Consider the following 16,629-nt stretch of genomic DNA (forward strand, 5'->3'; position numbering starts at 1 on the left):
GTTTTTACTAAGGATAATGAGATTAACAAATCCAAATTCATAAGCAAGATAGATGACATGATTTAGACTATACTTGAATTTAGGCTCATAATTTATTTTTAAATTGTTTTTAACTTTAAAATACATTAAATTATTACTTTTTTAGATGTTTTTTTATAATATTAATATACTAGTATAAAAAATTACAAAAATTAAAAAAAAATTATGATATATTTTAAATTAAAAAACATAATAAACCACAATATAAACACGCATTTGACCACAAACGGCAAATCAAGCTGCTCCATTCGTGATGATGTCCAATCAACTTACATATTTTTATCATTAGATACTTGTTAGTTAAGCATATTATTAAATCATGACAAAAGAAAATTTGATTTTAATCATTGTCATTGAATAAAAAAAAAAACTATCAATTGTGTGCCTCAAATCAATGAAATGTTCACACTTTAATATCTTTCTCCTCTCTCTTTTTTTTTTTTTCCATACTTGAGGAAGTCTAAAATACCCTTATACTTTTGATATTATAACACCAACAGTCATCGATATCATTGAATTTAAATACAGCAGCAATTCTAATACTCCTACTGCTTGCTTTTTCATAATGGATGTAAATATAATGCGGGGACATTGTTGAATGTCCTAAGATCCCACCAAATTCTTCAAAAAATAAAATAAAAAGAAGAGGTAATAAGTAATTGAGTCCTTGTATCGGTAAGAAATCCGGAAATTACTGCTACAAAATCGACCATAAATAGGGAGTTTTGCCAGTTCATGAATTTTAATGTCAGATCTCTGCTTGCTATATTCTCTTAAAGCCCTTTAATTTTCGAAATATCAATTTTATTCCCCTTCTCTTTTTAGCTTTGTTTTCTCCTCTACAGTAACTTGTTCACAAACCGAAGCCAGCTCAGCATGTTAAGAAGATATGAGGATTAAAAAAGTGGTTTTCTGAACTTGTGATACTAACTTGTTAGTCTCTTAAGAGTATAGGTATTAAAGTGTAATTTAATAAAAATATTCACCCTCCGAGAGTATTAAAATATTGTCAGACGGCAAAAGAGATTCATCCAACTCCTCTCTTTTGTACAGGTGCAAAAACGAGTTGGAATCGGACCTTGTTTCTTATTTTGTGTCGAATCTCTTTCTGATTTGCCTTTTATGTGTGTGTGTGTGTTTTTATATTCCCATTACCACCCGAATCATCTTACCTTACCTGCAACGACCAGTGACAAAAGAGAGGTGATAGATTTCTCTCCAGAAAACTTTGTTCCCTCCTCATGCACTGATCAGCACTCTCTCTCTCTCTCTGGTAAGTTATTTCTTCTGCATGCATCCAATGCATGTAGTTTTTTCAGCGTAGTCTTGTTAGAATCTTTTTCATTGTTTTTGTTTTTGTATTAATGACGACTGATCCTTTTCTGCTTTCTTGAGAGTCTGTGTGGTAAATTTGAGGACTTTTTTTTTCTATGATTCTCATAAAAGAAACAAGAGGACTTTTTCTATTTTTTTGCTATGATATTTTTGTTTTTTATGTTAACTTTGGGATTTTGGTTTCTGAGAGTCATCACCTCATCTAGTCTTTCCATTTGCCAGATGGGTTTTGCTCTTTACATTGAAATAAAAATTCTCCAATTGCTTTTGGCATGGTTTAAAGCAACTTTTTGTATTTGTGTATCTCTCTTGTTTTTTATTTTATGTAAAGGTAATTATTCCTGGATTCTATGGTGATTTATGGTTATCTCTTTGTTGTTTTCTAGTGCTATCTATCAGATAAAGATGACCCTTCATTATTCTTTTTTATCTGTCTAAAAATAAAAGAAATTCTTTTTTTTTATCCAATTATAATGGAATGGGATTTGGTTTAATTGGGTTTGGTTATTTTCTGATCTCTTCTTCTTGTTGTTTCTTTTCTTTTCTTTTCTTTTATATAAGGATGATTTCTGAGATGTGTGCTAAATCTACGACTACGAGTACAATTTTTATTTTTATTCTCAACTAGAGTTCCTGTGAATCAGATTCTCAGTAGTAAACTGAAGAATTAGCTCTGAATTAGTTTACTTGGCAAGAAGGAAAAGAAAAATATTACTAGTTATGTGTGATGAATGAATTTATAATTCTGAATATATAGCAAGTGAAATCTGCAGATTATGTTCTCTGTTTGTGAAGTCAGGGGAAAAAAAGATTTGGTTTATGAATGTATGAGTGCATTTTATTGAAATGGCTGAGCTAGTATTCACTGTCTTAATTGGAGTTAGAAATAATTACAATCCTGCAATGTATTTTAAGCATTAGAATATTGTCTTAATTTCTCATGTTTGATTTTAAGGACGATCTACTAATTTTATATTAAATATCAAGTCTAACCTAAGCAAGCGTGATGCAGGTCACCAAAAAAATTATGGCACAAGATGATTACTCAAACGATGGGACGGTGGATATCAAAGGAAATCCAGCAAATAAAAAGAAAACTGGAAACTGGAAGGCTTGCCGCTTTATTCTTGGTATGATATTTTGTCGTATCTTTTCTAGGCCAAATTCCTTGTATCGTATCTGACTTCAGGTTTCCCTGCTGTATCCATACACTAAAATTGTTTATAATTTCCTTGCAGGAAATGAATGCTGTGAGAGGTTGGCATACTATGGGATGAGTACCAATCTAGTGAATTATCTTGAGGACCGTCTCAACCAGGGAAATGTCGCTGCATCAAACAATGTTACCAATTGGTCTGGAACTTGCTATATCACACCACTGATTGGAGCTTTTCTAGCCGATTCATACTTGGGAAGATACTGGACAATTGCGAGTTTTGTAGTCATCTATATTATTGTAAGTTTGCTTTAGAGCAAGTTCCATCTGACCTGTAAATTAAAAGAAACTGAGTTTTCCCATGTCTTTGATCAATGTTTTTTTTTATGTCAGTTTGCATCAAGGGTTTCATTTCTGTTTATGCTCTTCATTTTGAGCCATTCTAAAATGTCATCTCTGCAAAAAGTTTGACTTGGTCTGCACATTATCAAGACATTTTATAGTCAATGGAATACTTATTTGTTAATTTCTCAGAACTTGGTTCCACAAAATTGATTTTCTAACAGCATTTTTGCAAAGATTTTTGGTTGAAAAAATCTTAATTTTTCTTGTACCTTTGCCACCATAAACACTTCCTGCTTCTGTCTCTTTTGGATATTTTAAGAGAATATTCTCAAGCTTGGTTTTATTTTTCTTGAGATTTTCTCTTTGTTTCTAAAAGTAGATTGACGGTCTTAAGCCATCCTAGAAATTTGGTCATATATCGTGAACTTTCTTTCGAAACTATGTATATGTGGAAATAATGAACTCTTCTTGTAGGGAATGACACTCTTGTAGCAATTGTCAACATTTTTGTCAACCTTTCTCCAACCACCATGACTTTTGTCATTGTAGTAGTTGGTTCTGCACATGGGTTGCTGCCAATGCTTCTCCATTCACCTATAAAGAGAGTGCAAGAGAGTGCAGTGTGTGTAGTGAAGTGCAGAAAGAAGAAGACAGTGCAACTTTGAGAGAGAGTGCAAGTGTAGATTTGAGAGAAACACCGAGTGAAGAGTGAAACACTGGGTTTTGTGGGATTGTACTGGGTTGAGTTGAGTGTTTGTATCATTCCTCCATTAATATACAATCTGCTGCCTCCGTGGACGTACCCGGTTTTGGGGAACCACGTAAATTTGCTTGTTTTGTGTTATTTTTGTGTTTGCTTTCGATCCAGTATGCACAACAAATTGGTATCAGAGCATTAGGGAAGCTTAAACACTGAAAAAACACGTTTTTCAGCTCTCTGTTCAAAGTTGCAGAATTTTCAAAGTTCTCGGATCTTGCTTTTGACCAGCTGCGGAGATTCCTCTCGTCGACACGAGTCCGGCGATATAAAGATCGTCGAAATCGGAGTTGAAACGAGCCCTGTAGAGCTCGCCGAAGTTTCGCCGGAAAACTGCCGGAAAAACCAGTCAGTGCCGGAATTCTCGCCTGAGAAGACAGCCTCGTCATCCGACACGTAGGCGCTGAGTCAGCATCCACGTCATCAACAGAGGGTCCACATCGCCACGTCATCGGCCACGTCATCAGCCACGTCATCCAACAGTGACAGAATATTCTCTTGACAGAAGAAGAATATTCCGTTAACAGTAAGAGAATATTCCTGTGACAGAATATTCTTTATCAGAGACAGAATATTCCTTTCCTGAGTCAACTCGGTCAGATTGGTTTTTTGGCCAACTCAGTGATTTTTTGACCCGTTTTTGGCCGAGTCAAGTTGGTTCCTAGCATTTTCAACCATTCCGGACGCAACCGTGGTGTCCGTTTTGTTAAACAGCATACCGAAGTTACTGTTTTGGCACTTTTGAGCATAAAAGTGTGTGTTTTAACAAGTTCGGGATTCCATTTGTAATCCAAAGACGTCATAATGGCTGATATTCCAGAAGAAAAATCAGTGGGGAATGCTAGTATACCTCCACAATACATCCCGGTATCGAATACCAAATTTGAGGTGGAGAAGTTTGATGGGAAAGGTAATTTTGGCATGTGGAAATGTGAAGTCATGGATATGCTTGTCCAAATGAATTTAGATTTCACTCTAGAAGATAAACCAGAGGATCTGGATGATAAAAGCTGGGAAAGGATAAATCGGTTGGCTTGCAGTTCCATCCGACTTTGTCTTGTAAAGGATCAGAAGTACGCCTTTTCAGAACAAAACTCTGCAAAGGAATTATGGCAAGCATTGGAGGACAAGTTTATGAAGAAGAGTATAGAGAATCGTCTCTACTTGAAGAAAAGGATCTTCCGGTTTCAGCATAAGAAAGGTACTTCTATGAATGAGCATCTGAATGATTTCAATAAAATGATAGCTGATTTGAAGAATTTAGATGTGGAAATTGATGATGAAGATAAAGCTCTACTGTTATTAAATTCACTGCCTGACACATATGAACATCTTGTCACCACTTTACTGTATGGTAAAGAAAAGATTAAATTCATTGATGTGTCCAATGCTTTGGTGAACAATGAGTATCGGAAGAAGGACCAGATTGTTCACAAGGAGTCAACGTCAGAAGCATTGACAGTTAGAGGCAGAACAAACCCCAGAAGATTTCGAGGGCGAGGGAGATCTCGCTCAAAATCCAAAGAAGAATCATCAAACAGACGATATCTTGCAAAAGATGAGTGTGCCTTTTGTCACAAAAAAGGGCATTGGAAGAAAGATTGTCCAATTAAGGGCAACAAGGAAAAAGATGAACCAACTGTGAACGTTGCACGAGATGAGGATGAACGAGACTCTGCATTCATGGTCTCATCACCAGAAAACCATTATGGTGAATGGATTCTTGATTCTGCATGTTCCTATCACATGTGCCCTAACAAGCACTTATTCTCGAGACTCGAGGAGTTCGATGGAGGAGTTGTGTTGATGGGTAATGATGATGTTAGTGAGATCAAAGGGATTGGGACTATCCATCTGAAGATGCATAATGGGGTAGTCAAGACACTAACAGATGTACGGTATGTACCTGATTTGAAGAAAAATCTCTTCTCACTTGGAGTCCTAGAATCCAGTGGTTATAAGATTATCATGCATGGTGGAGTCTTAAGAGCAATCCGTGGTGCATTAGTTGTCTTAAGAGGCACGAGGAAAGGAAACTTATATTTCCTGGATGGATCTACAGTTACTGGTACAGCAGCTGTCTCCAAAAGCATAGAAGATGATGAAGCAGATAATTCCAGACTTTGGCACATGCGTTTAGGGCATGCTGGTGAAAAGGCTTTGCAAGGATTAGTCAAGCAAGGTCTGTTAAAAGGCGCCAAGACTGGGAAGCATGGGTTCTGCGAGCATTGTGTTCTTGAAAAACAAACAAGGGTCAAGTTTGGCACTGCAGTACACAACACAAAAGGGATCCTAGATTATGTTCACACAGACGTATGGGGACCTTCAAAGAATGAATCTATTGGAGGTAATCGTTGGTTTGTTACTTTTATTGATGATTTCTCAAGACGAGTATGGGTGTACATGATGAAACACAAGGATGAGGTCCTTGATATCTTTCTGAAATGGAAGAAAATGGTGGAGACTCAAACTGGAAGGAGAGTTAAGACTCTTCGGTCAGATAATGGTGGCGAGTACACTTCAGATCCTTTCTTTGAAGTTTGTCAGAATGAAGGGATCAAGCGACATTTTACTGTTCGCAAAACACCACAGCAGAATGGAGTAGCAGAACGCATGAACCGCACATTGGTGGAGAAAGTCCGATGTATGCTATCACATTCGGGACTAAGCAAAGTGTTCTGGGGCGAGGCATTAAACTATGCTCGTCATATTGTTAACCGGCTACCTTCAGCAGCATTAAATGGAAGAACCCCCTTAGAGGTATGGTCAGGCTCTCCTGCAAATGATTATGACTCTATGCGTATATTTGGTTGCTCAGCATATTATCATGTTACTGAGTCTAAGCTAGATCCTAGAGCCAAGAAAGCTATATTTTTGGGCTTTAGTGGAGGAGTGAAAGGCTACAGACTCTGGTGTTCTGAATCAAAGAAAGTGATTTTGAGTAGAGATGTCACTTTTGATGAGTCTGGCATGTTACAGCAAGAGAAATCACAGGAGAAGGAAAAACAGTCTGGTGATGCACAACAGGTGGAGTTGGAGACTTCAGTCATTCCTGTAAAGACTGTTCAGACAATCCCTATTGAAGGAGATCCAGATGAAAGTTCAGATGAAGAGGATGCAACAACTCCAGCAACCACATAACAAGAATCCATTGCAACGAGTAAACCGAAAAGAGTTATTAAGAAACCTGCTCGGTATTGTAACATGGTGGCTTATGCACTTCCGGTGATTGATGATGGAATCCCCTACACCTACAAAGAAGCAGTACAGAGTGTAGAAAGTGCAAAATGGAAAGAGGCAATGGATGAAGAGATGAAATCTCTCCATAAGAATCAGACTTGGGATTTGGTACAACTCCCTAAAGGAAAGAAGACAATTGGTTGCAAGTGGGTATATGCTAAAAAGGAAGGTAATCCTGGAAAAGACAACATTCGATTCAAAGCAAGATTGGTAGCAAAAGGCTATGCTCAGAAGGAGGGGATAGATTATAATGAGGTATTCTCTCCAGTTGTTAAGCATTCATCAATTCGTATTCTGTTAGCCTTGGTTGCACAGTTTGATTTGGAGTTAGCCCAACTTGATGTGAAAACTGCCTTCCTACATGGAGATTTGGAAGAGGAAATTTACATGTCTCAGCCAGATGGTTTCAAAGTCACTGGGAAAGAGAATTGGGCTTGTAAACTGAAGAAGTCATTGTATGGATTGAAACAATCTCCTCGCCAGTGGTATAAGCGATTTGATAAGTTCATGGCAGAACATGGATACACACGGAGTCAGTTTGATCACTGTGTATATTTTCTCAAACTTCTTGATGGTTCTTTCATCTATTTGCTCTTATATGTGGATGATATGTTGATCGCATCGAAGAGCAAGGTGGAGATTGATAGACTGAAAGCTCAACTGAGAACTGAGTTTGAAATGAAGGACCTTGGAGAAGCTAAGAAGATTCTTGGCATGGAGATTCAGAGAGACAGAAGAAAAGGCACAGTCTGTTTGACACAGACCCAATACTTGAAGAAAATTCTACAGAGATTTGGGGTAGACGGTAAGACCAAGCCTGTAAGCACACCTTTAGCTCCTCATTTTAAGCTAAGTGCTTCAATGTCTCCACACACAGAGGAAGAGCGCAAACAGATGGCTCAAATTCCTTATGCAAATGCAGTTGGTGCATTAATGTATGCAATGGTTTGTACGAGACCAGATATTTCACATGCTGTCAGTATGGTGAGCAGATATATGCATGATCCGGGAAAGGGTCACTGGCAGGCAGTTAAGTGGATTCTACGGTACATTCATGGCACAACTGATATTGGTTTGAAGTTTGAGAGGGATGATAGACTCGGACAAAATTTAGTTGGTTATGTGGACTCAGACTATGCTGGTGACTTAGACAAGCGTCGTTCCACAACAGGCTATGTGTTTACACTTGCTAAAGGGCCTGTAAGTTGGAGGTCAACGTTACAATCAACAGTAGCTTTGTCAACAACTGAGGCAGAGTACATGGCAGTAACGGAAGCTTTCAAGGAAGCTATTTGGTTACATGGGTTGATTGAAGATTTGGGAATTGTTCAAGAGCACGTGGATGTCCATTGTGATAGTCAAAGTGCTATTTGTCTTGCAAAGAATCAGGTTCATCATTCCCGCACCAAGCACATCGATGTTCGATTTCATTTTGTTCGAGAAATTATGGATGAAGGGGATATTCTGCTACAGAAGATTGGTACCGCAGATAATCCAGCTGACATGCTCACAAAATGTGTCTCAGGGATCAAGTTCCAACATTGTTTGGACTTGGTCAACATCTCTCGGTGTTGAGCACCTTCAGGGTGCAGCGCCATATGGCGCGTTAGAGGCAGCATTGATTGATCACGAGGATTGCATGGAAAAATCTTGCCAAGGTGGAGATTTGTAGCAATTGTCAACATTTTTGTCAACCTTTCTCCAACCACCATGACTTTTGTCATTGTAGTAGTTGGTTCTGCACATGGGTTGCTGCCAATGCTTCTCCATTCACCTATAAAGAGAGTGCAAGAGAGTGCAGTGTGTGTAGTGAAGTGCAGAGAGAAGAAGACAGTGCAACTTTGAGAGAGAGTGCAAGTGTAGATTTGAGAGAAACACCGAGTGAAGAGTGAAACACTGGGTTTTGTGGGATTGTACTGGGTTGAGTTGAGTGTTTGTATCATTCCTCCATTAATATACAATCTGCTGCCTCCGTGGACGTACCCGGTTTTGGGGAACCACGTAAATTTGCTTGTTTTGTGTTATTTTTGTGTTTGCTTTCGATCCAGTATGCACAACAACTCTTAACATTGTCTGCTTCAGTCCCTGGGTTAGAGCCATCTTGTGACAAGGATTCTTGCCACCCGACCACAGGACAAACTGCAGCATTCTTTGTAGCACTTTACTTTATTGCTCTTGGAACTGGAGGAATCAAACCATGTGTTTCATCTTTTGGAGCCGATCAATTTGATGAAACAGATGAGACAGAGAGGAAAAAGAAGAGCTCCTTTTTTAATTGGTTTTACCTTTCAATCAACATAGGTGCACTTGTTGCATCTTCTGTTTTGGTCTGGATACAAATGAATGTTGGTTGGGGGTGGGGATTTGGAATCCCTGCAGTTGCGATGGCTGTAGCAGTTGTGTTTTTCTTCTTGGGAAGTAAGCTATACCGAATTCAAAAACCTGGTGGGAGTCCCATTACAAGGATTGTCCAGGTTATAGTTGCATCCTTCAGAAAGTACCATGTTCAAGTTCCTGCTGATAAATCTCTTCTTTATGAGACTGCAGAAGAGGAAAGTCAAATCCAAGGAAGTCGTAAGCTTGAACACACGGATAAATTCAAGTAAGTTCCCTGAAGCCAATAATTTTAAGATTTACAACGCAAGTTGATTGAATCCAGAGGTCCAAGTTTAGTCACTTCTGAATTTTTCTGTTTCTTTTTTCGATCCACAAAATTGTCCATGTTGATTTTATTCCTAGCTCAAGAAATTCCTTCATCAATTGGCTCGTACAAGTTTATAGTAAGAATAAGCATGTCAATAAATCTTATGTTGCAATCCATATATCCAGACAACGGATGTTTGGGGTACTTAAGAAGTGTTTTTTCTGAATATGACCAAGAAACCAGGCAACGTTGTTAATACTTTGCACCATGAATGGAGAAGGCTGTATTTTGCAACAAAAGTAACTAACGGGAATCTTCACCCATATTCCCAGTCAGAGTTACACTTGTGCTAATTAGCCTACAAGCATAAAGAGCAACTTTTTATCTTCTTTTACACTTGCATTTCCCAAATGCAAACCTTTCTTTGAAATACTCCTAGGCTGATTCTCATTATCTATCCTTGATCTAATCGAAATTTGTTAAGTTTCAGGTTCTTTGACAAGGCTGCTGTGGAAACCCAAACTGACAATATCAAGGGCTTATCAAACCCATGGAGACTCTGCACAGTAACTCAAGTTGAAGAGCTCAAGTCCATTATCAGGTTGCTCCCAGTATGGGCATCTGGAATAGTCTTTGCAACTGTATACAGTCAAATGAGCACCATGTTCGTTTTGCAAGGAAATACTATGGACCAACATATGGGTCCTCATTTCAAGATTCCATCAGCATCGCTCTCCCTCTTTGATACCCTCAGTGTCATCTTCTGGGCTCCTGTATATGATCGTATCATTGTCCCATACGCAAGGAAGTTCACCGGTCATGAACGAGGCTTTACTCAGCTCCAACGTATGGGCATTGGCCTCGTCATATCAATTGTCTCCATGATCGTTGCTGGGGTATTGGAGGTTGTTCGACTAAAGTTTGTCCGAGAGAACAATTACTATGATCTTGAGTACATCCCAATGACCATTTTCTGGCAAGTACCGCAGTACTTTCTCATAGGATGTGCAGAAGTTTTTACCTTCATTGGACAGTTGGAGTTTTTCTATGACCAGGCACCTGATGCTGTGAGAAGTTTGTGCTCAGCTCTCTCTCTTACTACTGTCGCATTAGGAAATTACCTGAGCACTCTGCTTGTTACCATTGTTACTAAAGTTACAACGAGAGGTGGGAAGCTTGGTTGGATCCCTGATAATTTGAATAGGGGCCATCTTGATTACTTCTACTGGCTCTTGGCAATTCCCAGCTTCCTGAACTTCACTGCGTATCTCTGGATTTCAAAGTGGTATGCCTACAAGAAATCTACAGAGCGTCCTCATTGAGACAGAATGGTTGGTGGACAGTGCAGGAATCACATTTCAATTTGTTACATCTCTTTGCAACATCATAGATGGATGGCCTGTTGTTGTCCATGACCTAGGCTTATTTGTTTGTTTGTGAGGAAGTGGTTTCCTGAAAAAATACTTTTTACTTTCCCATGTTTGCTGGAATCGTGAGGAATAAGTTGACGGAATTTATTTTCTCGTCAAAACTCCAAATGACTGGAGGAAACTTGTGCGGTGGAAAGAAATTGCTTGAGATCTCATCAAGTATACAAAATGGTCAAGGGACAAATACTAATTTGTGGCGGGATTGCTGGCACCCACATGGTCCTTTATTTAAGAGATATGGCATTCAAATTCACGGTCCTCTCTTGATGCCAGAATTCATGAGGTCATTCAAGGTGGTGATTGGAGTTGACGAGGAGCAAGAAGGAGATGGAATGATGATACCAATATATTATTTTATTTTTTAAAAAAAAAGCCAATCTGTTTAGGCCAACCCAAAGGGCTTGTTTCAACCCAACCTAAGAACAAATATTTCATTTGGGCCTCGACCCAATATCATGGCCCAACAATTAACACAGATCACAATTCAGATTACGAGTTCTAAAAAGTCAAAACAGTGCCATGCACCACCCACAGACCTACCAATGCATACAAGGTCAATGCGGCACTTACCTTTTTCGCCAATGGCAATCACAGACCTACCAGTCTCACGAAAAGCTACCATCACCAGCCTATATGTCTTGCCTATAACTACCATTAATAGTAAGTACAATGCCTACCATGTCTAGTGAGTGACGCCTACACTCATCAACTCATTTTACGATTACCAGCTGTGCAAAAATGGTATCTCTTCTCGATCCCCGACTCCTTCGTCCGGGAGACCACTTGGTCTCAAAAGCCATGGATATAAATACCTAATGCCACCTACACAAGGCAACAGAGAATAACACAAAGCAAAGCAACCCACGTTCCTCTCCCCACATTATCATGCTCCTCCCCTACTCCTCACACTCTCCTGATCCCGTACTTATGCTCCTCACACTATCATCTTATACATTATTTTACTGTTACATCTACTAATCGGAGGGACGTTTTTCATTATGATAGAAGACTTTTTTCTGCAAGATAGCATCGACTCATAAACTAGTGGCCAAATCCAATCACCACGTCAACCCATCGAGACATAGAAAGACCTAGATCTAATTCAAAGTTATTCCGACTTCATGAGGAATAATTTTTCTTTTTCCTGATGCAAATGATGAAGTTATCAGAAAGCTCCCTGTTGATTATACGTTACCATTAAGAAGTGCATGGGATTATGTCAGGAATAGAGGAGTAAAGTGGACTAGCACAATCTCATTTGGGTGCCTTGGCGCGCATATATCAAAACGTAGTTTTATTTAAGTACTGGCTTGCTAATTAAGCTCAACACACTTTCTACTAGAATATTAAAGTAGGCTAATCACAATTCTGAAGCTGATGTTATTAATTATTTGAGTTCTTCATATTGCTAAAAGCAGATTGACCAGCTAAAAAATGATGTGTGCTTTGAGCTATGCAATTGTTGGCAGTTTTTATATTATAATTAAGTTTGTTTTATTTTAACTGTTTTAACTTCAAGGGAGCTAGCTTGTTCGTGTTTCTGGACTAAGCCCTTTGGTTCGTATTATTATATATAGATGATGATTTCTAATTTTCTTTATGTATGTATTAAATGTATTATTTAATATGGAAGGCTCGGGGAGAAGAAGTAGATAAGATGGTATGTGTCCTGCCAATAATATCATCAATTTGTGTTGTAGTGCACTTTAGAAAGCTGGGAAGGCAGAGCTTCTCGAAATGGCATTAGTGAATAATGAGATTGGTTTTTTTTTTTTTTAACAAGAACACTTAGTTAGGTAGGTAGGTCCTTCATAGGTTTATTCATGAGCATTCCAAACCTGTTTATAAGCTGGGGTGATTTTAGTATTGATCTTTTCACGAATGCTTCAAACCTATCAATGAGTTGGAAGAGTTAAAATGATGCAAATTTATTCATAAGTTATGATAATTCTTAAATATAATTAGATTATATGCTTTAATGTTATAAAAATTATGAATATAGTTTAAATTTATAAAATGAATTGTGAATTGTATGTAATTATGAATTATGAATTTTAATAAAATGTGAATCGAGAAGTGTATTGATTTTTTAATTATGATAAGTGTTGGATTAAGAATTGTTGGATTGGTTTTTTTATGGCGGGGAGTTTAGACACTAGAAAAATAGTTTCATCCATTGACAAGTTTATAGATGTTACATGTGATTTATCGATCTATATTATTTTTCTAAATTATTTTTTTATTTTGTTATTTTTCCTTTTTTTTAACTGTTAATTTAAAAAAGAAATCCAGATTGCAATGACAACTTCGAAAGTCAATGGGCAAACTTGAACAAATATTATACTCGTAAATAAGGGATAATGTCCACCCAACGAAAGGCCCAAAATAAACCAACTGCCCATATAACGTCCCTCCCCTTTCCTGCTCTCTCTATCTCTCCCCCTCTGAAGTCGAAAGAAAAATGTTTTCCCTCAAAGCCATCAACACCTCATTTGCTCCTACAAATCATGGTTTTTTCCACACTAGAAAGCCATCCAACACAAAGAACTCCATCCTGTTCCTTTGCAAGTCAAATGATTCCGACTCTGAGGCTCCCCCACCTGAAGGTGATACTAAAAAACAAGAACTGCTTGCGAAGATAGCCATGCTTCAAGCTCAAAAGGTCCGTCTCACTGATTACTTGGACGAGAGATCAGCTTATCTAACTCAATTTGCTGAAGAAGCCAATGCTGAGTTTGATAAAATTGGAGAGGATGCTCTAAAAGGACTTGATGACGCAGGTGCCAGGGTCTGTTCAACTCCTTCATTCTCAATGCAAATTATGAAATGCTAAAGGAACAACAAAATGGTGTTGCTTAGCACCTCTGTTGATAACCTGCTTCTTATTCGTTATTTATGCTTAGCAGATAATGGAGAACATAGAGAGCCAGATGCAAGCTTTTGAGGAATCTGCAGAATTGAACAGAACGGAAATTGAGAAGAACGATAATAAGGTAGCAGATTTTGAAGTTCAAATGGAAAACGACCGGAATGAGGGGATGTTCTTCAAGAGCCTTGGCCAGAAAGCACCAGTTGATAAAACCAAAGCTAAGGAGGAAGCACAGAAGATTAAAGATCTGACTAACGCAAAAGCAGGGTCAAAAACCAGGAAGAACATTTACCTTGCTTTAATGGGTGTACTAGCCATAGTAATTGCTGATTCCTTCCTCTCTTCTGCACCTGATTGGCGAAAAGTTGCAGTTCTCGGAGCAATTTTAGTGGGTTTGATCACTCAGTTCAGCTACGAGCAGAGATTAGCATCAGACATAGAAAGAGCAGAAAAGGAACAGACAGACAAAGAAAAGTAAAGTCCTCCTTTTTTCTCAGTATAAGGAATTTATAGTGTGAAATCTTAGACATGCCATTTTGAATGAATATAGCATGATAAAATAACCCCAAGTGAAAACTTCCAACTTGGATTTGATACATCAAGCTATTTTCTTTTGCATCATCTACATCTGATCTTGGTGATATTACTGCATCACCAATATCCAAGTAACTGGGTTTTGATGCTTTGCTAACTTTCCTATCACTGTATCCAAACAGCCAAAAAGCCGTAGTACTCACGTTGTTGTGACCATTTTCTGAGAAATTTTTATAATCATCTTCAAATACTTTTTGCTGTACAGCTATCTTTCTGGCTAAGCACTTTCGTGAAATTGCTTTAATTGTTTATATATATATGCTGAGCAAAGCAGAGAAAAGAAGCATAAGAATTCAAAGGTCTAGGAGAAAGATAACATACTTGGGACTTCTAGGAGTCAAAATGTTCGATACTGAACGTTACTCATCCATAATGAAAAGGAAGATTTATGGGCCCTGAATTAAAATGATCAAGCAAAAACTAAACGTTGAAGGGCTAGATAGGCTATCTGGGCCGTGGATGCTCGCTGTTTGCCTAACAGATGGTTGAAGGTTGTGTTCAGGTTTGTCACGAGGAAGATCCAATCACATCTGCAAGTATTGCCATGACAACACGAAAACAACATCACCTGCAATTAAAGTAATCATAGTGCCTATGTCCAGCTGAAACCCATATTTGAACATGCAAGCCCACATCACTGATGCCTTTTCACACTCGCTGGCCTTTTAAATCCCGTCCAAAAGTGTGTTATGGGTAACAAGATTGGGAAGGCAGTTCAATTCGACTGCTTCATATTTGAATAGAACAGCAAAGCATCTCCAATTTTCCCAGCAGAGCAAGGCCATGCATCAAAATGTTACATAAGGCTCCAAACCCTAGTCAAGAGCTTGGCGCCACAAGTTGAGGGCCATTATCAATAAGCTATAAGTGATCGAGTCTGGCTTCCAGTCTCTTTTTAGCATTTCCTTTACAAAAGAATATGCATGGCAAAATCTTTCTGCCTTGCACAGACCATTTATAAGAGTGTTATAGACGACAAGAGGAGGAGAACAACCTTTGGATTCCATTTCCCTGAAAAAGTGAATTTCCTGCTCAAGTTTGGAAGCTCGGACAAACCCATTAATCAATAGATTGCAAACATGAGGACTCAACTTACAGCCATGATTATCCATCTGATGCACTATGCCCAAAGCTTCATCTACTCTTCCTTGTTTGCTTAACCCATCAACCATCGAAGAATGTGCAAGAGCATCCAGCTTATCTCTTTCATCTTCTGCCTCTTTCAATATTGTCAACGCCTTATTCAAATGACCATTCTTACACAACCCATGAATCAAAACTCCATAAGTAGTAGAATCAGCTCCACTCCCCTTCTTCAACCTTCCCATATTCAGACAATCCTCTAAGAAATATGTTGTAACTAAACATTGCGACAATTCTCCTTCCTCGTTATAACCCACAACTCAAAACTCTCCTTATAGAGTACTCTTCAAAGTTGTTTTCTTTTGAAAAGTAGACACCCCCCCCCCCCCCCCCAATTTCTTTATAAATCTTCACAGCTCCATCAAAATTTCCCGCCTCACATAACCCACATTTCAAACTGCTATACTGAAACGAATCCATTCGTCTTCATCCTCTCCCACATTTCCAAGCTCTCATCAATCCTCCTCATTTTACACAACCCAATAAATCATAACAATATACGTAACCACATTTGAATAAACACAGGACCCTTTAACCAACCTTTCCCAAATCTCTTTCCCCTTGACATATTCTCATCTTTTGAAAAACCGATCAATCATTATTCATTATAATACAACACATCACATCAGGAACTAAGCCCCTTTCAAACATTTCATCACACACCTCAAGTGCACGCACCAAACCCTCATTTTAAACCATCTCATAAATCATAGTGCTATAGCTATACACATCAGGCTTTAAATCTTTACCCCACATCCAATCCATGCCTTGACGAATTGTCTCTTCTTAACAGAAATCTTGATCAAAATATTATATGTTTGCAAATTAGGCAAGATACCCACTGTTTCAAAATAATCGGAAAAAAAAACTGCTTTTTCTAACTGATTGACTTTGATAAAAGCATTGTAAGATCTTATTCCATGCTTGCGCCCAAAAATCTCCTCCAATTTCTTAAAGCAATATAAGGCTTGGTTTGGCATCTTGTTTTTTGCATAAGCTTTTAGTAGCGTTTGTTTGGTCGACAAAATAACTGTATTTTTCAAGATAGAATAAAATATAAAAAATATATTTTACTCT

At 38.2% G+C, this 16,629-nt stretch overlaps 3 protein-coding genes across 5 annotated transcripts; 2 read left to right on the forward strand and 1 right to left on the reverse strand.

Moving 5' to 3' along the window:
- The first annotated feature begins 1,083 nt into the window (after window positions 1-1,083).
- LOC133688591 (protein NRT1/ PTR FAMILY 8.1-like) lies at window positions 1,084-11,029 on the forward strand. Of its 3 annotated transcripts, none has more exons than XM_062108122.1 (6): window positions 1,084-1,312; window positions 2,387-2,504; window positions 2,613-2,830; window positions 3,350-3,364; window positions 8,939-9,474; window positions 10,007-11,029. In XM_062108122.1, the coding sequence occupies exons 2-6, from the start codon at window positions 2,402-2,404 to the stop codon at window positions 10,836-10,838; spliced, it is 1,704 nt and encodes a 567-aa protein (XP_061964106.1). In that variant the 5' UTR covers window positions 1,084-1,312; window positions 2,387-2,401; the 3' UTR covers window positions 10,839-11,029. The 3 variants fall into 3 exon arrangements, with proteins under 3 accessions (XP_061964106.1, XP_061964107.1, XP_061964108.1); XM_062108123.1 differs by lacking the exon at window positions 1,084-1,312 and adding an exon at window positions 1,798-1,877; XM_062108124.1 differs by lacking the exon at window positions 1,084-1,312 and adding an exon at window positions 1,955-1,973.
- A 2,325-nt stretch (window positions 11,030-13,354) lies between these two features.
- On the forward strand, window positions 13,355-14,411 carry LOC133688513 (uncharacterized). The gene is made up of 2 exons (XM_062108011.1): window positions 13,355-13,734; window positions 13,853-14,411. The coding sequence occupies exons 1-2, from the start codon at window positions 13,408-13,410 to the stop codon at window positions 14,291-14,293; spliced, it is 768 nt and encodes a 255-aa protein (XP_061963995.1). The 5' UTR covers window positions 13,355-13,407; the 3' UTR covers window positions 14,294-14,411.
- LOC133688514 (pentatricopeptide repeat-containing protein At3g09060-like) lies at window positions 13,956-15,859 on the reverse strand. The gene has a single exon (XM_062108012.1). It carries the CDS (start codon window positions 15,735-15,737, stop codon window positions 15,225-15,227), a length of 513 nt encoding a protein of 170 aa, XP_061963996.1. The 5' UTR covers window positions 15,738-15,859; the 3' UTR covers window positions 13,956-15,224.
- Window positions 15,860-16,629: the final 770 nt, after the last annotated feature.

This window comes from Populus nigra, chromosome 3 (assembly GCF_951802175.1).
Source record: "Populus nigra chromosome 3, ddPopNigr1.1, whole genome shotgun sequence".
Classification (NCBI taxonomy): Eukaryota; Viridiplantae; Streptophyta; class Magnoliopsida; order Malpighiales; family Salicaceae; genus Populus; species Populus nigra.

Excerpts from the sequence above, each read along its gene's own strand:
- LOC133688591 (XM_062108122.1), top strand. The coding sequence starts at position 2,402 with ATGGCACAAGATGATTACTCAAACGATGGGACGGTGGATATCAAAGGA. Across the intron at positions 2,505-2,612 it reads GGCTTGCCGCTTTATTCTTG|GAAATGAATGCTGTGAGAGG; the intron begins GTATGATATTTT and ends ATTTCCTTGCAG. Across the intron at positions 9,475-10,006 it reads GAACACACGGATAAATTCAA|GTTCTTTGACAAGGCTGCTG; the intron begins GTAAGTTCCCTG and ends GTTAAGTTTCAG.
- LOC133688513 (XM_062108011.1), top strand. The coding sequence starts at position 13,408 with ATGTTTTCCCTCAAAGCCATCAACACCTCATTTGCTCCTACAAATCAT. Across the intron at positions 13,735-13,852 it reads TTGATGACGCAGGTGCCAGG|ATAATGGAGAACATAGAGAG; the intron begins GTCTGTTCAACT and ends TATGCTTAGCAG.
- LOC133688514 (XM_062108012.1), bottom strand. The coding sequence starts at position 15,737 with ATGGGAAGGTTGAAGAAGGGGAGTGGAGCTGATTCTACTACTTATGGA.